The following is a 25,419-nucleotide window of genomic DNA, read 5'->3' as shown; positions in this document are numbered from 1 at the left end:
GAGAGGGGTTGGGGGGCGCAGGCGTCCCTCCATTGGGTTAAACCATAATGAACAGAGGGACTTAAAAAATGAACAACGTGAAAAGGCATTAATCCTAATAGCCAACAATTATTGTTTTCGGTTCTGTATGAAACGTTGTATATGCCTTGTCTCTCAATTCAAAGCTTGAACAGAATACTTATTAGTGGTAAGGAAATTGAATCTGGGGATAAACTGTGACTCCCTAGGTCACCCCAGCTGAGAATCACTGTCTGATCTGACGCTGTGCAAGTGTGTACTAGGTGAAAAAAGCGACGACGAGACCAGTGAGACAGGCATTTTCGTCTACACTGGCCTCTACAGCTGGTTAGTTTAAGAGGGGATCTAGAGTAGCGGCCCTATTGTGACTTGTGTGTATAAGAGTGTCCTCTAGCTTGTTATTCTGCTCTGTGTACACAGCCAACGTGTAAACAGTTTTGTTCCGGAAATACATTAGCAAATTACAGCTCACAAAGCATTTCCCCACAGAAAACGATGTTAGGAATAATCTTGGTTATCATCTGTTAGCTGGGGGTCAACCTTGTATCAAGCATTCGTGGGACAACGGTATCTAACTCGACTTACCATCTTAATTTCTCTATCTTTAAAAGTTCCTTTGTTTATCAGCAGTAATCTAGGCTCTGAGGATAAAAACTAGAACAAGAGCGCTGTGGTTCCTGCTTTTGTGGGGTTTGTAGGCTCCTCGGGGAGCAAAAATCATTCATGTACTCATTCATTCACTCACTCACTCACACACTCACTCAGTAGTATTTGCTGAGCGCTTACTACGTGCCAGGCACTTTTCTAGGTACTTGGATGGTCAGTGTGCAATAAAGATCTCTGCCTTCAAGGAGTTTGGGGGCAGGAAAAGTATGGAGACAGATGATAAATATAAGTAAATTACAGGGCATGGTAGAAATGGAGAAGTGCTACGGGGGAAAAAGAGTAAAACTGTGTAAAAGGAATAAGGGTTGATAAATAATAAATTATTACTGATTATAAGCATACCTAGTCTCACTGATCTTTAGTATAACACTATGTCATAGACTCAACAGATGCATGAGAATGTGGTAATAGTAGATCCTAACCACCAAATGTATAACAGTTTCCAAGGAAAAATGCTTTTAGAGGCAACCAAAAATAGAGGATCTTTTTCTACTTCCATTGAACCTATTACTAGGATCCTAGGCAATTTAACATAGCTTTATGAGGGATGATTAGTGTGAGCTGTTGTGTTCAACATTTTGTAGATGCTCAATAAATATTACTTTCCCATAAATTCCAAAATATTCTAAGGATGCCATGTTATTGTTTGAGAAATCAACCTCAGTAAGTTGGTCATTTGGTTATTCTTTAACCTCAATGGCAGGCTTGGACTCCTTTTCCTTGATGGTGATGATGAAGGGAAAATGCAGTCAGGACAAAAGGGACATGATTTCACAGATGGGAAATTTGGGGTGCTTGAAAAATTAAGATTATAGTTACAAAATAATCTTTGAAATTACACTAGTGTTGTTAAATAACAAAAATTCAAAAAAAATGAAAAAACCAAATTCAACAGTAAAATTTAAAGATATAATTAGCTTTATTAATTGATTCATGAATTAGGCAGCATCTCATCCAGCAAGCAGAGGGGAGCTCCAAAAGGCTACAGAAATGGAAAGATTTTCATAGGTAGGACAAGAAGTCATAAATAGAAAAAGGAATTATTTTAGGACACCTGGGTGGTTCAGTGATTGAGCATCTGCCTTTGGCTCAGGTTGTGATGCCAGGTCCGGCGATCAAGTACCACATTGAGCTTCCTGAGAGGAGCCTGCTTCTCCCTCTGCCTATGTCTCTGCCTCTCTCTGTGTGTTTCTCATGAAAGAAATAAATAAAATCTTTAAAAAAAAAAAAAAAGGATTATTTCAGGTGAGGTCACTTTCCTTTGGGGATAAAAGGATCTTATTAAGTGTATTACTACCTCATCTACCTTTAGGGGTTGGAGAAGGCCTCTGGGACAGATTACCTTATTTGTACTGATCAGAAAATTTTGTGACTTACCAGCTAAGACTACATTTCTAGTGGAGGTTGGAACTGCGATTAAGTATTATGCTCCAGTTCGGTGACATGGCCTAACAAAAATGACTCCATTTTTGGCTTGTGGTTTTCTTTTTAAGAGCGTTTTCAAAGGCTTAGGTGGAACATCTGTGTGATGATCCAAAACACTGATGTAAACATCAGAAGGGGCATGTAAAAGAGAAAAGAAAAAAAGCTGCCATAATTCTAATTGTGGAAGATGATTTTAAATTTCTGTGAAAGAATATGGAGAGTTGAAAGGTTATTGTGAACAAAAGAGAAAAATCAATATGTTAACTTGGGGGAAGCATTAAATTAATTGGGAAAAAAACCTTCCTTGTAAATTACTAAGAAAAGAATTAATCACAGGCTAAGCAACATGTTTAAGCTAGAATTTGCCAAATTTAAGAGGTACATACATATGTGTTTGCATCCTTCCTTGTAGGAGTTAAATCCCAACCTGCCATACATTCTTATGAGCTACTTACCACGGTGAAGCTGCTTTTCTGATCTTTGGCACTTTTTCACGGACCTGATCATCTGGTTCTGTATTTTGTTTCAAGTGTACCTTGTTCTTTGCTTACTTCATCCCCCTTAACCCTTATGTCCCCACTCACTGCAAGCTTCTTGGTGGCCAAAATAATTAAATCTTTTTGCATACCCAGGTTTAATCCACGATGCATTGGGATGATTTCTCAACATATCTAAACTTTATAGCCTGAAAAAAAATGATTTATTCACTGTCTTTGCTCTTCATATTGAAGAACATATGGCAGAAGTGCAAGCTTTTGATGAAGCGAACCTCGCCAGGCCTAACACAGGTAGTTAACACCCAGAGGGCAGCGGGCGCTCCTTTGTCTTATTTTACCCGGCTCACACTTCCCTTCCCCCGCCCCGCCCCGCCCCGCCTGTGACGTCACTCGTAAGAGGACGCTTCTCCCGATCTGGGCGGGAGCGGTGCACCCCTACGGGGAAGTAACTCTGTGATCCTAGAGCTGGCGGAATGCCGGAGTAGACGGAACCGGAAGTTGTTTTTTCGCCCCACGCCCAGGGTCCGGATAGGATCTCCGCTGGCTCTGTTTGGTTCCGGCTGCTGTCAAGACTGTGTCGTCGGGCCTGAGGGCTTGGTAGCCCTGGGGTGGGCTCGCCCCGGTACCGGGCTCCGTCTTTTCCCAGCTTTGGGGGAAGCGAAGCGAATTCCTGGGTCTCCTAGCAACCAGGAACGGGCTGTGGACTGAAGGAGTCGCGGCGCTGCCGTCTAAATCGCTCAAGCGCCAGCCGGAACCTTTGAGCCCGGCCCAAACGGGAGCCGAAACCCGGCGTTTGGAAGAATAAGCAGGAAATGGCGGACGAGGCGTTGTTTTTGCTTCTCCATAACGAGATGGTGTCTGGAGTGTACAAGTCCGCGGAGCAGGGGGAGGTGGTGAGTGCTGCCACAAGCCCTTAAGGTCCTTTTGCGGTGACACTGTTTCCTCCGCTCTTTCCTTCAACTCTCGTGTCGCCACCCAAGCCCTTCTGAAGTGTGGACAAACTGGTCCACGTCCAAGCATCCCGAGCCTAGAACCTGCCGGCTGTCTTCAGCCGTCAGCCTTTTCTCTTTCGCATCTTCTGTCTGATACTCTGTTTAAGCGTCGTCGATACCATGATTTATGGCAGTGTTGGCTGCACAGCTGATTTTGGCGCCCCTCCCTAATTCTGTCACTCCCAGCCCTGGGAGCCATCGGCCGGACAGGCTTGCGAGTCCCCCCCGCCCCCCGTCCCGTAACCCTCAGTATTACTGCACGCGCCTGAGTATAGAAGGCTCATGTAGGCGTTACTATAATCAGGAAACCAGTCTAATTCAAAAAATAGTTATTTAGTGCCTATGACAGAGGTAGTTTTGTGTTGCTGGGGGGGATAGTAATGAAACAGTGACTCCATTCTCCTGGGAGTTACTTCTAATACGTGGGAATTTTCACTCATTCGTTGATTCATTCAGAAAATACGTATTAATGGTGTGTTGTGAGCCGGACACTGTGCTAAGTAAGTCAACCCCCCGCTTCACCAGTCATTGGGGAGTAGGGGTTCGGTGAATAATGTACTGGGTAGTAATTTGGCACAGAATTACGGAGTTGTAACGAATATTATAAACGAGATATTCCAAAGTCATGCTCAGGTCAGAAGCTCTTTTAAATGCTGTTGAGAAAGAGAGGTGGAAAGTGGGGGTAGGGAAAGCATCTTAGGCAAAGGTAAAGGCATAGGGGTATGAAAGAGTGTAATGCATTTAAATATGCTTAAGCATTTCACTGTCACTCGATTGAATGGGCAGAGAGTGAGAAGTGTTGGGAACTGAAGCTGGAAAGAGCCCTGTATGCTGTATGATTAAAGAATTTGACATTCGCAGTGGAGTTTTTTGTTTTGTTTTAGAGCGAGCGAGAGCTGGAGAGAGAAGGGCAGACGGAGAGAGAGAGAATTCTTTTTTTTTAAGGATTTTATTTGTGAGAGGCACAGAGAGAGAGAGAGAGAGAGAGAGGCAGAGACACCGGCAGAGGGAGAAGCAGGCTCCATGCAGGGAGCCCAACGTGGGACTCGATCCCGGTTCCCGGGATCACGCCCCAGGCTGAAGGCAGATGCTCAACCGCTGGGCCACCCAGGCGTCCCAGAAAGAGAGAGAATCTAAGCGGGCTCCAGACTCAGTGCAGAGCCCTAGGGGCGGCTCAATCTCACGACCCTGAGATCTTTTTTTTTTTTTTTTTAATTTTTTGTTTATTCATGAGAAACACAGAGAGAGAGAGAATGGGAGACACAGGCAGAGAGAGAAGCAGGCTCCATGCAGGGAGCTGGACGTGGGACTCGATCCCGGGACTCCAGGACCACGTCCTGGGCCGAAGGCAGGCGCTCAACCCCTGAGCCACCCAGGGATCCCCACGACCCTGAGATCTTGACCCGAACTTAGTCTTAATCATCTGAGCCACCCAGGCACCCCCGTGGATAATTTTTAAAGAGGAGAATGATGTGGTCCATTTGCATTTTAGAAAGATAATCCAGTATTTAGGTTAGAGAAGACTCTTGTAGTGAGAAGATTCATTATTTCAGAAGTCGGCAGAATATGATGAAGAGCTGAATTGTGACAGAAAAGTAGAGAATTTTTTGAAAGTTAGGTGGAAACTCTGGGACCCAGGTATAGTTGTGAGAGTTGAAAATTCTCAGGTGTTTACCTTGAGCAGTTGTGTTGGACGGAGAGGGAAAAGGGGAGAAAAAGATAAAGCATGAATTTATTTTGAACATGTTGAATTTTTGAGGTGTCTGTAGGAATCTGGGAATGGTGTAAACCACAAGATAGTGTATTAGCCTATGCAGGCTCCTATAACCAAACATCATAAAGTGGGTAACTTATAAATAATAGAAATTTATTTCTAACAATTGCGAAGGGTGAAGAGTCCAAGATCAAGGCACCAGAAAATTCCGTGTCTAATGAGGGCCTACTTCTGGCTCATAGATGGATGTCTTTTGGCTGTGTGTTCACATAGTGGAAGGGGGCTAGCTAGCTCTCTGGGGTCTCTTTTATAGTGGCATTAAATCTTTTTTAAATAAAGATTTTATTTATTTGAAGGAGTGAGTGAGAGAGAGAACATGAGCAGGGGCAGAGGCAGAAGGGAGAGGCAGGCTCTCTGCTGAGCAGGGAGACTGATGTGGGCCTTGATCCCAGAATCCTGGGATCATGACCTGAGCCAAAGGCAGGTGCTTAACCAACTGAGCCACCCAAGTGCCCCCATTAATCTTACTCTTTTTTTTTTTAAATAAAGATTTTATTTTTTTATGAGAGACAGAAAGAGAGAGGCAGAGACATAGGCAGAGGGAGAAGCAGGCTCCATGCAGGAAGCCCAATGCAGGACTTGATCCCAGGACTCTGGAATCATGCCCTGAGCCAAAGGCAGACACTCAACTACTGAGCCACCCAGCAGTCCCCCTTCATTAATCTCTTTCTTAAGGGCTCCATCGTCATGACAGAATCACCTACCAAGGTCCCTATTTCATAATACTATCACATTGGGGGTTAGGATTTCAAAATAATTTTTGAGTTGGGGGGACACATTCAGTATGGCAGAAAGGCATAATGCATTTGGAGATACTAGAAAGATACTAGGAAGAGTATTGGAAATGAAACAAATATATTCTTATTCAGTTCCATCTGTAATAGAGATTTTTTCCAAGTTCCACACTTTTGTCTTCATTATCATCAATAACCAATAGTTTTTAATGTTTAGTATCTATGCTAAGTGATGAGTAGCAGGAATTTGCTCTTTATGCAAAGTTAGCCTGCCTTTTACTCTTTTCCCAGAGAATAATGACCAACACACCTCTTTTACTCTTTTATCATTAAACCCCTGCTCCCCCACTATGATGTGTACAATCAGTTCTCTTTGTTCCCGTCTCTCTACTTTCCCTCTTTCAACTTTTAGCCTGGAAAATCTTTTTTTTAATCCTTTTCTTTTCCAGTGGATTAACCAAAATACCTATCATAATCATAATTGACAATATTAAGAGATGTGCTAGTCATATAAGGAAAAGGAAATCTGTAAGTTTTGAATCATTTTATCTAAATATAACTTTTGGGAAGCCTGGCTGGCTCAGTTGGTAGAGTGTGCGACTCTCTTTTTTAAATTTCTTTAAAGATTTATGTAAAGACTGTAAGAGCATGCATAAGAGTGGGGGTAGGAGGGATGCAAAGGGAGAAGGAGAGAGACACTCAAGCAGATTCCATGCTGAGCGTGATCCCACAACCCTAAGATCATGACATGAGCTGAAACCAAGAGTCAGACACTTAACTCACTGCACCGCCCAAGTGCCCCGACTGAGCATGCCACTCTTGATCTTGGGGTTTAAGTTTGAGCTCCACACTGGGTGGAGTTTAAAAATAAATCTTTAAAACTATTTAAATAAACTAAAAATATAGTTTTTGCTATTGTACTTTGTTTACAATGGGGAATTGAAAGTGTATATAAGCAAAAAGGATTTTAAAAGGTTAATATGGGGGCACCTGGGTAGCTCAGTTGGTTAAGCATTTGCCTTTGGCTCAGGTCATGATCCCAGGGTCCTGGGATCAAGCCCCACATCTGGCTCCCTGATCAGCGGGGAGCCTGCTTCTCTCTCTCTTCCCCCTGCTTGTGCACTTACTTTCTCTCTCTCTCTCTCTCTCTCTGTCAAATAAATAAATAAAATCTTTAAAAAAATTAATATGGGAGTGTTGATTAGAATCCATTTTGGAATCTAGGTGTACAAGAGTTCATTGTATTAATGTCTCAACTTAGGTGTACTTCAGGTTTTTTGTAATAAAAAGATGTAAAAGAAAGACATAATCCTGACATTAAGCAATGGTTTTTATTTTATTTTATTTTTTTAAGATTTTATTTATCTATTAATAAGAGGCACAGAGAGAGAGCAAGAGCGGCAGACGGAAAGGGCTGGCTCCATACAGGGAGCCCGACGTGGGATTCAATCCCAGGTCTCCAGTATCAGGCCCTGGGCTGAAGGCGGTGCTAAACCACTGAGCCACCCAGGCTGCCCAAGTAGTGGTTTTTATATGGTTTTTATATATCTTTCCAGAGATGAAGTCATAAGTTTTGTTATTTATTTATTTATTTATTTATTTATTTATTTATTTATTTATTTTAAGGTTTTATTTATTTATTCATGAGAGACACAGAGGGAGGGAGGCTGAGGGAGAAGCAGGCTCCATGCAGGGAGCCCAATGTGGGACTCGATCCTGCCACCCTGGGATCACGCCCTGAGCTGAAGGCAGAAGCCCAATCGCTGAGCCACCCAGGTGTCCTTGAAGTCATAAGTTTTAAAGTGAAGTAAAGAACCAGTATTCTCACTCTCCAAATCAATGATTTTTAAACTATGCTTGGAGAGGAATTAAGTCTTTAAAAACTGAATAATTGGGCATTTACCAATTTATGGAGAATAGATTCCTTAAAAAGGTGAAAATATAAAATATTCTCAAGTTTAATTTTTCTAAAAAATGGTGGCCACTAGTGAGTATTCACAGATACCAAAGTGAGTGAACAAGTAGCAACATTGGGCTCGTGTGATCAATAGTTAGGATATCAGAATGTTTATATATAATCATATTTCCTGCTGGTCAACATACTCCTGGGTGATTGTACAAAGTCCGGATTGTTCCACAAAGGCTGACGGGTTACTTATTCCACCTGAGCATTTTTTTTCCCCACCTAAGTATGTTTTGAAGTGAGCTGGAGAGTAACAGAAAAATGAATGATTGTGATAAGTACAATAATAGATTTATGGGCAGAGTGTTATGACAGCATAGGGCCCAAAGGAGTGTCAAGGAAGGCTTTTGGGGGGATATGATACTTTTTGCTGAATTTAAAGGATGTACGGTCTCTGGGGCGCCTGGATGGCACCATTGGTTGGGTATCCTACTGTTAGTTTCAGCTCAGGTCAGGATCTCAGGGTCCTGAGATAGAGTCCCATGTCAGGCTCCCAGTTTAGTGGGGAGTCAGCTTGAGATTCTTTCTATTCCTCTCCCTTTCCCTGCTGCTCTCTTTCTCAAATAAATCTTTTTAAAAATGTATAAAGTGGCACCTGGGTGGGTCAGGTCATGATCCTGGGATCAAGCCCTGTGTCAGACTTCCTGCTCAGTGGGGAGTCTGCTTCTCCCTCTGTCCCTCCCCCTGCTTGTTCACTCTCTCTCTCTCTCTCAAATAAATAAAATCTTTTTTTTTTTTTAAAAAAAGGGGATATATGGTCTATGGAACAGCATGTGCTAAGGCATAGGGGCAGAAGAAAGCATGGAACTCTAGAGTTTTTGCAGAAATTTCAGAGTGGTAGAAGGAGAGATGTTTGTGGATATGTGGCCATTAGTGATTCTGGTTAACTAGCCAGGATCATTTAAGGAAAGGCACATGCCATACTAAGGGGTTTGAACTTTATTTTGAAGAAAGGGGGAGAGGGTGCTGAAAGGTTCAGTAGAGAAATAACATGATTTGGTTTTTAGAAAGTCTCTACCAGAAATACAGAAGATAGAAATCAAGGGAAGAAGAAACTAGAGACAAGGAGATCATTTGGAAGGCTCTAACTGAAAACCAGGAGAGAAATGAGAAGGGATGAAGAGAGAAGACAGATTTTGAAAGCATATAGATGGTAGGCTCCACAGGACTGCAGTGTGTGTGGAAGGTTGGGAAGAAAGGGGGAAAGAAAATGGAAGTTTTCTGGTTGGGATTGCCATTAAAGTTAGGGAATTTTAGAGGCCTCACAGGCGAAGGAAATTAAGATAATATCATTTTTTAAAAAGATTTCATTTATTAATTTATTTATTTGAGAGAGAGAGAGAGATTGTGGAAGTGGTGGGGGGAGGGTAGAGGGAGAGAATCTCAAGTAGACTCCCTGCTAAGCAGTGAGCCCAATGCAGGGATTGATCCCACAACCCTAAGACCACAATCTGAGCTGAAACTAAGAGTGGGTCGCTTAATTGACTAAGCCATTCAGGTGCTCATCTAATTTTTTTTAAAGATTTTAATATTTTAAAAATTTTATTCATGAGAGACACAGGGAGACAGAGGGAGAAGGGTGCTCCCTGTGGGGAACCTGATGTGGAACTCGATCCCAGGACCCCAGGATCACAATCTGAGCCAAAGGCAGATGCTCAACCACTGAGCCACCCAGGTGCCTCTAAAATTAAGTATTGTTAAGTAATCTACTGTTAAGTAATCTCTATACCCAGTGTGGGGCTTGGATTTACAACCCTGAGATCGAGTTGCATGCTCTACTGACTGAGCCAGCCAGGTACCCTGAATATCATTTTGAATATGCCTAATTTGAGGGGGCAATGGGACCTCTTTATAGCTATGTCCAATAAAGTTTCTACTATAAAAGCACAGATTTAGTAGTCACAACCTCATTAGAATACATGGTTCCTTAGAAGAAAGTTCAGCAAATAATGAGGCCTATGGTGTATTTAGTGAAGACTAACAAACTTTAGAATATATAAATATCCCTGCTATCTTGGAGCTGTATTCTAGCAGAGGGTCAGGATGGAGGGACATGGATCATGTGAAATTAGTAAAATGTATATAGTATGCTAAATGGTGAAAGAAGTTCTTTGGAGACTAATTAAGCAGGGAAATGGGATGGAGCATCAGAGTGACTGTTAGGGGGCTTTTTTTTTTTTTTTTTTTTTTTTTTACTTTATTTTTAAGTAATCTCTATACTCAACATGGGGCTTTAGCCTAGAACCCAGAGATTGAGTTGCATGCTCTACCCAGTGAGCCAGCCAGACCTCCTACTTTTAGAGAGCTTCTAAACATAGATTACTGACCCACACCTACAGTTCTGATTCAGTAAATTTGGTTTCAGAATTGGTGATGCTAATGTTACTGGTCTTGGAGCACAATTTGAAAATGACCAGAATAGAGAATTTCTGAAGGGGAATAATGTTGCAGTTTTAAAGAAGATAGTTAAAATGAGACCCACTGATATGGGTGGGTGGGGTGATGGGTGAAATAGATTAAGGTGATTAAGAATATACTTACTATGATGAGCACTGAATAATCTATAGAATTGTTGAATGATTTTGTACACCTGAAAAAAAAAAAAGAAAGAAAGAAGATGGGCTTCACTGAGATAGTGACATGTGAGTGAAGACTTCAAGTGAGGGAGTTGGTTATGTGGATATCTGGAGGAAGAGCTGCCTGTACAGGAGCCCTGAGATTGGAGCATGCCTGGCATGTTTAACGACAGCAAGACCAGTGTTGCTAGAGCCGATGTGAGTGAAGAACAGTAGGAGATTGAGGCCTGAGAGAAGAACTCTGAATTTTACATAGCTTTGTAGGTGATCCAGAGGATTTTGAAAGTCTTCATCATATGGGTAGTATTTAAAGTCTAAAGACTGGATGAGATTGTCAAAGAAAGAGCAAACCAACTGCATAATTCCTGGCATAGGAAGGTAGGGTCATCAACTAAGACACAGAACTGGAAAGCTTACATGACTCTGAAGCAAGCAACAACAGAGTTTAATAACCTCCCAAAGGGAATGACTGATGGAAAGGTGAAACTTTGACTTCGTTTTTTATAACTGAGAAGAGAAGTGCTTTATGAAATGATTAGTACTAAGAAAACTCAAATATAACTTGTAATTCACTATTTCTTAGAATGTTTTAGTGAGGGTGCCTGGGTAGCTCAGTCTGTTAAGTTTATGCCTTTGCGAAGGTCACATCATTATCCCAGGATTCTGGGGTCTAGCCCTCCATTAGGCTTCTTGCTCGGCAGGGGAGTCCACTTCTACCTCTCCCTCTGCCCCTCCCTCTGCTCCTGCTCTCTCTCTCTCTCAAATAAGTAAAATTTAAAAAAATTAAAAAAGAATATTTTAGTGAAAAAAGTGCAACCACTTACATTAATATTTTTAGTCAGCATCTTAAAACAATTTTTAAATATTTTCTGGCATTCTAAAAATATTCAAAACTATTATTTTTTTAAAATAGGAAAATGGACGCTGTATTACTAAGCTGGAAAACATGGGGTTTCGAGTGGGACAAGGATTGATAGAAAGGTGAGCAGTATGGATTTGAAAATTTTCTTCCAGGTAGGTTATAAACAAAGGTGATCCGTTTCAAAAGATTATATAAAATTTGAAATACTTTAATTTTAATTCCTAAATTTTATTTATTCTCTATTCTTTAATTCACATTAAAATTTCTTTTTAGGTCTGTTGCTATTTTAACTCAGTTACCTAACTTTCATGTTTTAATATTTGAAGAAAATGTATATGTATATTTTGTATTTTAGACTTTTTTCCTAAAAACTTTGGTGTACTGAGACAACATCTAAAATTTAGTTACATTTTCTATTTGAGGTCTAGTAGGTTCTTTAACCTAAATGGATTTTTGTTTAAATGCAAGGGATGGAAATGCTTTAGAGTCTAGATTTATGCATGTAGTAATCTTCTAATTTATAGATGAATTCATAAAGTGTTCATTTCTCATTATTTGAATAGCTGAATCTGGTTATGTTTTATATAACAATACCATGATTATGCTCAGCCTTTTTTTTTTTTTTTGACATGCTAGAATGAATTGTATGGTACCTAAAATTGCAGCTTACTGTTAGACTAATTTTAGCACCATAATTACATAACAATGTGAATTGAAATGGGATCTTTTTGCTTTGTTCTTATTACTTTATGACTATCAGTTAATGTTCAGTGCTGTAATGGCATTTCAAAATTAGTGAATAATGTGACCCTCCTGCTTTCTTTGGAGGAAGAATACTGATTACTTTTAGTTGGTCTTTGTAGGTTTACAAAAGATACTGCAAGGTTCAAGGATGAGTTAGATATCATGAAGTTCATTTGCAAAGATTTTTGGACTACAGTATTCAAGAAACAAATCGACAATCTAAGGACAAATCATCAGGTACTTAAACAAATTAAGGCTTATTTTTTAGGTCCTTTAACTTAATATAAATGTTCTATTTTAGTCATTTATTATATTAAACTAAAAATTTTTAGTCACCTTTGAAATGTTTCTTTTATGTGTTAATACATCATTACTTTTTTTCTGTAATAGGATATAGTGAATAAGAACTAAGAGACATTTATCAGTAATGATAGCTGTTTCTTTCTCCCAATTAAATAACTATCTTAAGTTTTAAAAAGTTGGGTAGCCTGGGTGGCTCAGTGGTTTAGCGCTGCCATCAGCCCAGTGCATGATCCTGGAGATCTGGGATTGAGTCCCATGTCAGGCTCCCTGCATGGAGCCTGCTTCTCTCTCTGCCTGTGTCTCTGCCTCTCTCTGTCTCTCTCTGGGTATGTCTCATGAATAAATAAATAAAATCTTAAAAAAAAAAAAGTAGCAAATGTAGAATGATAAACGTCTAGGATTTGGTTCCTTAGTTATTAATGGTTCTTTTCGCAGAAACACAAATATGTCACATTTGTTTTTAGAGTAATTTCTAAAGTTTACAAAGTATATTTAACTTTTTAAGCAACTTTTGCATTATTTAGTTGCTGTCATTTTTCTCTTCTTAAAATAATTTGTTGATACAAGATTTAATAGATTACATGGAAAATTGTGCATTGAAATAAATTTAATTTGTTTTATAAAACTCAAGGAAATATTTAGAATGGATTTGGCATTTTGATTAAGTATTAGAAAATGAAAAAGATGTATTAGTAGCTACCAGTAGTTTCATCTTTTAGCATAACAATATCAGTCTTTGTAAGTATTGAAATGCTAATGAGAAGTGACTGATTATTAGCTTTGTAAGTATGAGCTAATAATATATAACTGCTAATTCCACCTGGACGTGTATTTCTGATTCCTTTGCCACTAGTCTGTGGGTTCTTTAAGGGTAGGAACTATCTTAGGCATCTTTATATCTTTAGCATCTTGAAGCATTCAATAAATATTAGTGTTATAAAGTTCTGAACAACTTTTCAGCTTGAAAACTGTAAAATTCCTTCATTTAAAGAAATTTGACCATCAGAGAGTTTTAATAACTTTAAAAAAACTCTTGAATTGTTTTGAAGGGAAGAGATCATTTTTAAAGACTACAGACTACACTGACTTTGGATATGTTTTCTATTTTTCAAATAGGGCATCTATGTACTTCAGGACAACAAATTTCGTCTGCTTACTCAGATGTCTGCAGGAAAACAGTATTTAGAACATGCATCTAAGGTATTTAATGGAATAGATGATTGGAGTTTTCTTAGGGAAAGTACAATGCCAACAACAACAGACTTTTGAATTTGGAATAGGTTTTAAAGTTGTTCTCTTTTGTTTAAGTACTTTTTTATGAAATAGGAGACGGGTGTTCATGTGTTCATCATATTAAAATAAACTGTATTAACCTATAGCTGAGTAGGTTTATGATATTATAACCAAATGCCACTGAAATGTAAATTAATGTTAGATTCTTGAATATACAGCATAGATATATCAGAAAAGATAGTCAAGCTTACAAAACTGGCATTGTGTGAAAATATTCACCTCACAGTATATTTACAATCTCCTTTAGTTAATTAAAAAACAATTTTTTAATATCGTCAACATTTTTTTTCTAATACATGTTTTGTGTTAAGTATAACACATGTTTTGTGCTCCTGGATTTTGTGTGGTTTTTGTTTTTATTTTCAGGTAGGAATCCATAAGTAGATCAGATGTATTAAAGAAAGCTGAGGTTTTAATGTAAGGGTTTCTTTGAGGTGATTAAAATATCTGGGTCAGTATAACCTATTAGTTATCTGTAAAAATTTATCCATACCTAAATTATCTAACAAAAGCATTATTAGTGGGAAGAGCATGGGCTTCAAACCAAATAAATCTATATTTTAAACTACACAATTTACAGGTTTGTTTGACATTGGATAAGTTACATAATCCCCTCTAGACCTTAATAAGATTGGTTATCATAGCGCCTATATTATAAGTAATCTCTAAAGTCTCTTCCAGGTCAAAATTTCATGACTCCAGATCTACTTACTGATCAGTACTCATTTATGTAAATTAATTATAAACTGATAATTTGTTATTCATAGATTTATCATATTGAATATCATCTAATACAAAAATGTACATAATCAAAAATTCCTTGGATTACTTAATTTTTTACTCCTGTTCTTGGCTGGCTTTCTCTGCTGTACCTTAGTCCCTTTCCTTGTTTCCATTTGATAGGGTTTCTCAACACTTCACTGTTGATATTCTGAACTGGATGATTCTTTGTTGTAGCAGATTGGCTATAAGTCTGAAGAAATCATTATTCTTGATTGTAGAAAACAGAAACCAACTCTGTTTAGGGGAATAAACTTACAGAATTGATGGGAAGGCTCAGAAAGCAGGCAAGAACTGTAGAAGTTGACCCTTAGGGAGGGAGGGTTAGAATTCTTTGCATAGCACTGATGACAGCCACCTTTGCTGCCTCTACAACTAATTCTAATATGTTTCTAGTTTGTTTTTTCACTCTTTCTGGATTGAGAGTCCAGGGCTGGAGCACCTTAAGTCATGTGTCCATGTTTTAGTTGTCAATAAGCTGGGAAATTGTTTTAACAATCAGAATTTTCAGTAATTTGAGAAATTCTTCCACAGTCCTTTTTTAAACAGCAATGACTTATTAATACCAAGGTTTAACTAAATGTCATATTTTTCAGTAGCATTGCTATCTTAGTAGATCCTTAATATTCTTTACATTTTTTTGTTCCTTTCAGTATTTAGCATTTACATGTGGCTTAATCAGAGGTGGCTTATCAAACTTGGGAATAAAAAGTATTGTCACAGCTGAAGTATCTTCAATGCCTGCTTGTAAGTTGAATTCACATTTCTTAAAAATGTTTTTAATGGGGGATCCCTAGGTGGCTCAGCAGTTTAGTGCCTGCCTTAAGCCCAGGGTGTGATCCTAGAGTCCCGGGATCGAGTCCCACATCAGGCTCCTTGCATGGAGCCTGCTTCTCCCTCTGTCTGTGCCTCTGCCTCTCTTTCTCTCTGTGTCTCTCATAAATAAATGGGTAAAATCTTAAAAAAAATGTTTTTAGTGATTATTTTTCAAGTCTGGTGTTTGTTTTTATTAACAGAAAATTTAGAAAGCTAAAGCCATTTTGTTTTACTTTTATCAATTTTAACATTTAATATATGTAGTATGCTTATATTCATATTCAGACTTTTAAATTCATGATGGACAATGATTTAAGAAAGTGTGCTAACATAATCCAAATGTATAAGACATTTAGTGATTCTTTTATGTAGGTATTTAGTTTTAAAGATTTATTTCTAAGAGGTGGGGGAAGGGCAGAGAGAGAGAGAGAGAGAGTCCCAAGTTGACTCTGTGCTCATTGGTGCTCAGTGCAGAGCCCAAAACAGGGCTCATCCCACAACCCTGAGATCACAACCTGAACCAAAACCAAGACTCAGATACTCAACTGACTGCCCCACCCAGGCACCCTGGTGATTCTTAACTTTTAAAGGAAATATTTCTGCATTACTCTTTAAGATAGCAAAATTTCCTATAGCATTGAAAATGTCTTTTTAAAAACAATTTTCTAGAATAAAGCTAGATAAAACCAACTAATCTTTTATCGCTAAACTCCTTTCCAAAGATCTTTTTACCAAAGCTACCAACCAAAAATAAAATTGATTTGAGCATCGCTATATTACCTTTCTATTTACACTGATAGTCAGCGGTGAACTACACAGGTAGGAATCACAAAGAGAAGCAAAGACACCTATTCACAAAACAGATAATCATCTCATAAAAATGAAATGGACTTTGTTGAGCATTGTGAAAAGTGTGAAAAGTTGTTTGACATAGCAAGTTTCTTCATTGAAATCACTTTCTAATAGGACAGAAAAATTGATGTTTAGGCTTGTTTTCCTTGCACCTAAAATCAAGGAATGATTTTCATTTTTCTTTTTTTAGGTAAATTTCAGGTGATGATCCAGAAGCTATAAAACATACTGAAATGCAAGGCAAAGCTTCAACAGTGTAAAGAGATAAATTATTCATGTATAAAGTCTATCAAGTAGCAGTGATTTAATTACAATATTGGACATTTGTATTGATATAAGCTATTTGCTAACTTATGTAATGAAAGATGCACTCTTAAGCAGGAGTAAGGTTGTATTTTATTAATTTAACACAAACCTACTTAAAGCAGATAGACATTCTAAATAACAGATTTTACTGAAACTATTCAGAATGAAAAACCTGATTTCAAATATCTAAACCCTAAGATGTAGGACCCTTATTTTAAACATTCTTATTTGCTTATAGTGGTGTGTATGTAACCACAGACAGAGAAGCAAAACTCAGGGTTTGATAAATTAGCATTAAGAAAAGTATGCATCAATCAGAATCATTTTTGTATGATTCATTTGTAAGAATGAACAAATTTTGGTTTTGCTTTATGAATTTTAGTTATTTAAGAAAAGCAAACAATACACTAAAACAATTTTTATTTTATTATAATTTATTTCTATTAAGAATTTTTATGCCTATAAGGATTTTATTATATACATTGTGTATTATGTGTGTGTGATATATACATCCTATCTGCCTAAATTGCTTAAAAAGTTCATTTTACTTTAACAGAACTTAGTCCTTAATTTTATTAGAATTCAGTCCTTGAGAGCTCCATCGATGTAATAAAAGTGAAATATAGATTAATTTAAATGTGAATTCAGTGACTCCAAGGCCAAAGAATATTAGGTATTTGAGGAAGGAATTTTATACTTCTGTTACAGTCTTGACTTTCAGCCTCTCTCCCCATGTGTAGAAGGGCTGTTTGAAGGTTCCTTATCTTTATTCCCTAATTACTATTTCCTAAGAGCAGAGGGATGGGCAATTGGATTAGGCACACCAACTTTCATTAGACCATATCTTTTCAGTGGGTTGGGGTCAGTGCTCATATAGTACATTTGTCATCTCCTCTTCCATCTGATGATAACTGAGAGAGAACAAGCATAAAGATGAAAGCCATCATACTGAGGATAGCAGGGTGCACAGATAGAAAGCACCTTAATTGTGATTCCGAATTAACCAATCCCGAACTGCTTTTCCTTTGGACTTTTTGTTACATGAGATAATAAATTCCTTAACTTGTTCAATCTACTTTTGGTTCTGTATTTTGTTACTTATAGCCAAAAAGAAATCTCTTGTAGTTGAGACAAGGGGACAGTTAGGTTATATAAGAAATAATATGGGAGAATTGAACTTTTTTTCTCAGGAGGAGGGAAGAGAAGAACTTAAAGGTTTGCATGTGAAATGATAAAACTATAGAGTACTAAAGAAGATAGATAAGTTTTATGATCTTATGATAGTATGACAATGTACATATAGTTAACAATACTGTATACAAATTTAAGAAAGTAGATTTCATGTTACGTGTTTTTTTTTTTTTTTGCCATATACACACAAAACTTGACAAAAAATTTTAAAACCATTTGCATGGTAGAGAATACTATGAAAATGTTAAAATAGGGAAAAATATTTGTAGTGCATACCATATTCTCCATAAGTGAATATCTGCACTTTAAAAGAGCACTTATCAATTTGAAGCACACATATCCTTTAATTCAACAACTCCATTTCTATAAATTTAACCTAAGAAAATAAATGAGGGTGAAGGTGGTCAAAGGGTACAACCTTCTTATAAGATGAGTAAGTTCCAGGCATGTAATGTACAACATAGTGACTTATAGTTGACAGTATTGTATATTTGAAAATTGCTAAGAGAGTGGATCTTAAAAGTTCTCAGCACACAAAATATAACTGAGGTGATGGATGCATTCACTGCTGTAATCATTTTAACAATAGAAATGTGTATCAGCTCATCATGGTGTACACCTTAGAAAACTGTGTTATATATCAAGTATATCTCAAACTGGGAAAAATGAGTATATAAACTTGTATGTATAAGGATTTTCACTAGTTAAGTGTTCATTGATAGCGCTTGATTAAATTATGGTACTGGCATAAGGAAATACTGTACAGCTGGTGAAAAGGATGAAATCTACATGTTTTTCCATGTTTTTATGTACATGGAATGATATTAATTGGTGTTAAGGGAAAAAATTTGTTATCGGATACTTACTGCACATACAATGTATATACATGATTGTGAATCTCAAGACTGAAAAGTTGCAAGTAAATTGTACAGTAGTAGATGGAAATTTTTTACTTTTAGCTTTATATCATTTGGGTTTTTAAATATCCCCACAAAAAGGATATTTCTATTTCTGTTTGAGGTGAGAAATCATGATAAACCAGTGATTTTTAAGCTTTTTTTTTTTTTTTTTTTTTTGAGTCCTAGGGTTTACAGAGTGACTTTGACTGACAGTTGGGTGGGGGCAGGGCATAGGCCTAAAGCTAGCAGAAGTCAGGAGGGTCACCTAGCAGAGGCCTTGGGTTAGGAAGAAAGGCATTATAGAGAGTGCCATCTGGAGAGAGGATTTAGTGTACATCAAGATGCGCAGTGCCACAGAGAAGAGATTGTTTACTATGTGAAAGAAGCCAGTGAGGCAGATCATCAAGTATTTAAGCCACTTGTGCTGAGGAACCATGTGAGTCATTGTTTTCTCGTCCAAAAGGGGAAATCTGTGGGTCATCAGCTATAGATCTCCTAGCAGAAGGAATGCTTCTCCCCTATCACACAAAGTTGTATCGAGCCTCACTGAACTACACCCTTTGGATAATAACCCCTTCTTTGAAGCAGGAGTTCTTGGGAGGAATGTTGGAGAAAATGCTCAGGACTCATACCTGGGATGCAATAGGACAGTAATGAAGGCTCATTTCCTCATGGTATAGGGTTTGTGTGTTTGTTTTAATCTTTTGGGGGCCATGGACTACTATTAGCAGTGTATTGATGTTATGAACTCCGCACAATGCACCCGGGCTGTCCAGATTTTATTTATTTATTCATGAGAGACACACAGAGACAGGTGGAGACACAGGCAGAGGGAGAAGCAGGCTCCCTGCAGGGAGCCTCATGCAGGACTTGATCCTGGAACTCCGGGATCACGACCTGAGCCAAAGGCAGATGCTCAACCACTGGGCCACCCAGGTGCCCCTGTTGCCTATATTTATAACTGAAGGAAATGCTAAGTAACAGAAGATAGTAAAAATAGAGATGTAATTTTTTTTCCCAAACAAGTTCATGGACTCCAGGTTAAAAACCTATTAAAAGGGATAAAATTATAAAATTGATGTAAATATTGAGATAATCTATAAACACAGTGCCTGTTGTGTGTATATATGGAAATAAAGAAGAAAAATACCACACAGGATATTCTGGCTTATAAGCCTTTTGCAATTGGAAGGTAGTTTAGAGTTCAGTATCCTTTTGCATTATTTCATTAATTATAGTCATAAAGGGCCCTTACTGAATAGCACACCTGTTTTATTTATTTATTTATTTATTTATTTACTTATTATTTCAAAAGATTTTATTTATTCATGAGACAGACAGGCAGGCTCCCGGCCAGGAGCCCCTTGTGGGACTCTATCCCAGGACCCCAGGATCACGACCTGCACCACAGGCCCTCAACCCAGGTGCCCTGCATACCTGTTTTAAAAGCATATATATGTTTCAAAAGTAGAGAACTACCATATAGGGATGCTGAGTAGCTCAGTCAGTTAGGCGTCTGACTTGATTTCGGTTTAGGAATGCCTGAGTAGCTCAGTCAGTTAGGCGTCCGACTTGATTTCGGTTCAGGTTGTGATTTCAGAGTTGTGAGAGTGAGCCCTGCATCAGGCTCCATGCTGGGTGTGGAACCTGCTTAAGATTCTCTCTCTTCCTCTGCCCTGCACCCCCCCCCCAAATAACCCCCAAAAACCTATATGAATGACAAACTATGAGCAGATTCGGTCTGGTGAGTGCTTGCTTTCTGGTTCAGTTTTTGATTGTGTCCTCACTTGGCAGAAGGGGACTAGCTAACTGGGATCTCCTTTATCAGGGCACTAATTCATGAGGACCGAGCTCTTATGATCTAATAATCATTTCCCAAAGACACTGCCTCCTAATACTATCACCTTGGGGGTTATGACTTGAATATATGCATTTTGTGGGGACATAAATAGTCCACAGCAGGACCCAACTGCAATGATGAAAGGAAACAAAATCCTAGATCCAAGGTTACCTGGTGAATTGTTTCAAAGTCCCACAAGAATATGGCTGTAGAATGGGAGTTCACTCAGGCCCTCAAACTAATTGCAGAAACGGGGATTGGCACAATTTTGGGGGTCATCAGAGTTAAAGAAACCGAGCAGAATCTATAAAAGCTTTTCTAATCAGAGGGAAGAGAGAGTGAGCATGCTCAGGCACACCTGCGTTGGGTGGGGGGTGGCTTGAGGGAGAGGGGGACAGAGAGAGAGAGAGAGAATCTTTTTTTTTTTTTTTTTTAATTTTTTTTTTATTTATTTATGATAGTCACAGAGAGAGAAAGAGACAGGCAGAGACACAGGCAGAGGGAGAAGCAGGCTCCATGCACCGGGAGCCCGACGCGGGATTCGATCCCGGGTCTCCAGGATCGCGCCCTGGGCCAAAGGCAGGCGCCAAACCGCTGCGCCACCCAGGGATCCCGAGAGAGAGAATCTTAAGCAGGATCCAAGGCTCAGTGTGGAGCCCAACTCGGGGCTCGATCTCAGGTCCCAGAGATCATGATCCAAGCTACAACCAAGAGTCGGATGCTTAACCAACTGAGCCACCCAGGTGCCCTTCAAAGTACTCTGAAAAATGAATATTGTGATCAAATATACTTTGGAAACCCATCCTTTTTTGTAGATTTGTTTTTAAAGATTTATTTTAGAGGGAGAAAAGAAAGAGTGCATGCACAAGTGAGAAGGGGAAAGAGAAGGGCTTGATCTTAGGACCCTAAGATCATGACCTGAGCCCAAGGCAGACACTTAACCTGACTGAGCCACCCAGGTCCCCCACTTTTATAGATTTTTTAATGCACATTAAGGGCATGTTACAGGTTCTGAAGAAAAAAAAAAGATCAGATCAGCCTAATTTTGTTTAACCTAGTATTTTTTTAAAAGATTTATTTATTTATTAATGAGACACATACGGGGGGGGGAGGGGCAGAGACACAGGCAGAGGGAGAAGCAGGCTCCACGCAGGGACCCTGACATGGGACTTGATCCTGGGTCTGCTGAGCCACCTGGGCTGCCCTTAACCTAGTATTTGATCACAAGATTTTTTCCCCAGAAATACAGCACACATAAATCAATAATCTAGGGTACCTCTGGGAAACTTTTTTTTTTTTTAAATTTGGTAATATGTATAGCAAAATATAATCTTGGCATAAACACAGGTCAACTTGAACTTTCTCCATAATTTCTAAAACATTTTTTCTCTTTGTTCTCAGATGCTAGAACTGATAAACTGAACCACTTTTAATCTAATTCAGCCTGTAACTAGGCTTATTTTGCTAAGATACCTGGTGAAATAATCTTATTTTTAAAAATTCATAGAAATATAAACTTAAAAACATCCCAACTTTGTAAATATATAATGTCCCCCTAAACAAAAGAATTATTTTTTTATGTTGAAAAAAATACAGGTGCACATCTATTTTCTCACTGCTCCCACCGACATGATTACACTACCATTTGGTAGCAGTTATTTTCAAGATAGTTACCTCCAGGGACGCCTGGGTGGCTCAGCAGGTGAGCATCTGCCTGTGGCTCAGGGCATGATCCCAGAGTCCCAGGATGGAGCCTGCTTCTCCCTCTGCCCGTGTCTCTCTCTCACTGTATCTCTCATGAATAAATAAAAAATAAAATCTTAAAAAGAACAAAAACAACTACCTCCAAATTTTACATTTAAAATGTGTAGTTTTGGGGATCCCTGGGTGGCGCAGCGGTTTGGCGCCTGCCTTTGGCCCAGGGCACGATCCTGGAGACCCGGGATCGAATCCCACATCAGGCTCCCGGTGCATGGAGCCTGCTTCTCCCTCTGCCTGTGTCTCTGCCTCTCTCTCTCTCTCTCTGTATGACTATCATAAAAAAAAAAAAAAATTAAAATGTGTAGTTTTGGGCAGCCCTGGTGGCGCAGCGGTTTAGCGCCGCCTGCAGCCTGGGGTGTGATCCTGGAGATCCAGAATCGAGTCCCGCATCGGGCTTCCTGCATGGAGCCTGCTTCTCCCTCTGCCTGTGTCTCTGCCTCTCTCTCTCTCTCTCTGTGTCTCTCATGAATAAATAAATAAAATCTTAAAAAAAAATAAAAATAAAATGTGTAGTTTCTTGGGGCAGCTGGGTGGCTCAGTGGTTGAGTTGGCTCAGGGCCTGATACTAGGGTCCTGGGATCTATTCCCACATTGGGCTCCCTGCAGGGAGCCTGCTTCTCTCTCTGCCTATGTCTCTACCTCTTTGTGTAGCTCTCATGAATCAATAAAATCTTTAAAGCAAAATATGTAATTTCTCAATGAACTTAAGGCTTTCTACCTGTTAAGAATTGGAGAAATTTTCCCTTCAGTTGCTCATTAAAATCAGAAGATACTTTTGTGAAAGGCTTGATAAGCCCTAAATATTGGTAGTCTGCATACTATATCCTCAGTGGCTTAAAATGTCTTTCATATGTCTCTACAATCCTGAAAAATAGCCTATGCCAGATGAGTCATTATAAACATGAATTTCTCAATTAACTATTAGAGATACTATGGCTTGCTGGAAAAGAGGAGTAACTATCTTATAGTAATTTATACCACTTGTCTTCTGCACATGCAAAATTGCCTTCTTTTTTTATGTTATTTCGTCCATAGGAATTCTTTTCTTGTGTGAGTAGTGTGCATAACTATATGTTCAGCCACTGGTTACATAAGAAATGTAAATTAAAACAATAAATGACATTTCAACTTTATTAAATCAGCCTCCAACTTCTTAACTCCCAAGCATCAAATCAGCAAAAAATGTGAGGTTTTGATACAGCTAGTTGGGGTACAGGCTGGAAATCTAAGACAATGCTGGCTGCTTAGTCAATATCCACTTTCCCCTTTTCTAACAGAACCCCATTTTTGGCAGCAGTGGCAAGGTACTCAGCTAAAAAATTATACTTTCTAGCTCTCTTTACAATTAGTGTTATAGAACACTGGCAAATGATATATACGTTGAGGATTTCTTGTAATATTTTGCTCCCCTGATATAGACAACAAAAAGGAGTTATCCTTTCTGGAATGAGGCAAGAGATAGAACAACCATATCATGACTAAAAAGATGAAAGCTACATACTAAAATTGAAAATCTGGATGTAGCCCAGGGCATTTAAGATATTGTAGAGCTGCTGCACCAAGTCCTGAACTACTTAAATCATAATTTTTATGAGAAACAAAAATAAATCCCTAATTTTTAAAACTTCAGTTAAGGGGTGCTGGGGTGGCTCAGTTGGTTTAGCATCTGCCTTTGGCTTGGGTCATGATTCCAGAGTCTAGGGATGGAGTTCCACATAGGGCTTCCTGCTCAGTGGGGAGTCTGCTTCTCCCTCTGCCCCTTACCCCATTCATGTTCTCTCTCTCAAATAAATAAATAAAATCTTAAAAAAAAAAAAAAAAAGAAAATGATTTAAGAAAAAGTTTTGTGTAATAAAGCATTTAAAAAGAAACGTATTGAGCTTCAATGGAAAACACTGGATTGGATGCCTGGGTGGCTCAGCAGTTGCACACCTGCCTTCGGCTGGGATCCTGGGATCCAGGATCGAGTCCTGCATCAGGCTCCCCGTGAGGAGCCTGCTTCTCCCCCTGCCTATGTCTCTGCCTCTCTCTCAACCTGTGTCTCTCATGAATAAATAAATAAATCTTAAAAAAAAACACTGGATTAATTTTGTTGCTATGAAAACATTTGTCGTTTAATCAAGATTATCGTCTAATCACATAGATCAATGGAACAGAATAGAGAATCCAGAAGTGGACCCTGAACTGTATGGTCAACTAATATTCGATAAAGGAGGAAAGACTATCCATTGGAAGAAAGACAGTCTCTTCAATAAATGGTGTTGGGAAAATTGGACAGCCACATGCAGAAGAATGAAACTGTACCACTCTCTTGCACCATACACAAAGATAAACTCAAAATGGATGAGAGATCTAAATGTGAGACAAGATTCCATCAAAATCCTAGAGGAGAACACAGGCAACACCCTTTTTGAACTTGGCCACAGTAACTTCTTGCAAGATACATCCACGAAGGCAAAAGAAACAAAAGCAAAAATGAACTATTGGGACTTCATCAAGATAAGAAGCTTTTGCACAGCAAAGGATACAGTCAACAAAACTAAAAGACAACCTACAGAATGGGAGAAGATATTTGCAAATGACATATCAGATAAAGGGCTAGTTTCCAAAATCTATAAAGAACTTATTAAACTCAACACCAAAGAAACAAACAATCCAATCATGAAATGGGCAAAAGACATGAAGAGAAATCTCACAGAGGAAGACATGGACATGGCCAACATGCACATGAGAAAATGCTCTGCATCACTTGCCATCAGGGAAATACAAATCAAAACCACAATGAGATACCACCTCACACCAGTGAGAATGGGGAAAATTAACAAGGCAGGAAACAACAAATGTTGGAGAGGATGCGGAGAAAAGGGAACCCTCTTACACTGTTGGTGGGAATGTGAACTGGTGCAGCCACTCTGGAAAACTGTGTGGAGGTTCCTCAAAGAGTTAAAAATAGACCTGCCCTACGACCCAGCAATTGCACTGTTGGGGATTTACCCCAAAGATTCAGATGCAATGAAACGTCGGGACACCTGCACCCCGATGTTTCTAGCAGCAATGGCCACAATAGCCAAACTGTGGAAGGAGCCTCGGTGTCCATTGAAAGATGAATGGATAAAGATGTGGTTTA

General features: G+C 38.9%; 1 protein-coding gene across 2 annotated transcripts in view; it reads left to right on the top strand.

Moving 5' to 3' along the window:
- The first annotated feature begins 3,017 nt into the window (after window positions 1–3,017).
- TRAPPC6B (trafficking protein particle complex subunit 6B) overlaps window positions 3,018–25,419 on the top strand; it is a 31,007-nt gene continuing 8,605 nt past the window's right edge. Inside the window, exons 1-6 of one of the 2 annotated variants that reach the window (XM_026019083.2) lie at window positions 3,018–3,499; window positions 11,559–11,626; window positions 12,371–12,488; window positions 13,671–13,754; window positions 15,281–15,374; window positions 16,486–17,676. In XM_026019083.2, coding sequence (XP_025874868.1) covers window positions 3,419–3,499; window positions 11,559–11,626; window positions 12,371–12,488; window positions 13,671–13,754; window positions 15,281–15,374; window positions 16,486–16,517 — 477 coding nt within the window. In that variant the 5' untranslated portion in view covers window positions 3,018–3,418 and the 3' untranslated portion in view covers window positions 16,518–17,676. Of the gene's footprint in view, window positions 3,500–11,558; window positions 11,627–12,370; window positions 12,489–13,670; window positions 13,755–15,280; window positions 15,375–16,485; window positions 17,677–25,419 lie in introns of those variants that run through there. The other variant, XM_026019084.2, reaches the window with a different exon arrangement.

This window comes from Vulpes vulpes, chromosome 6 (genome assembly GCF_048418805.1).
Source record: "Vulpes vulpes isolate BD-2025 chromosome 6, VulVul3, whole genome shotgun sequence".
Classification (NCBI taxonomy): domain Eukaryota; kingdom Metazoa; phylum Chordata; class Mammalia; order Carnivora; family Canidae; genus Vulpes; species Vulpes vulpes.
This window is presented reverse-complemented; position numbering and strand designations above follow the sequence as displayed.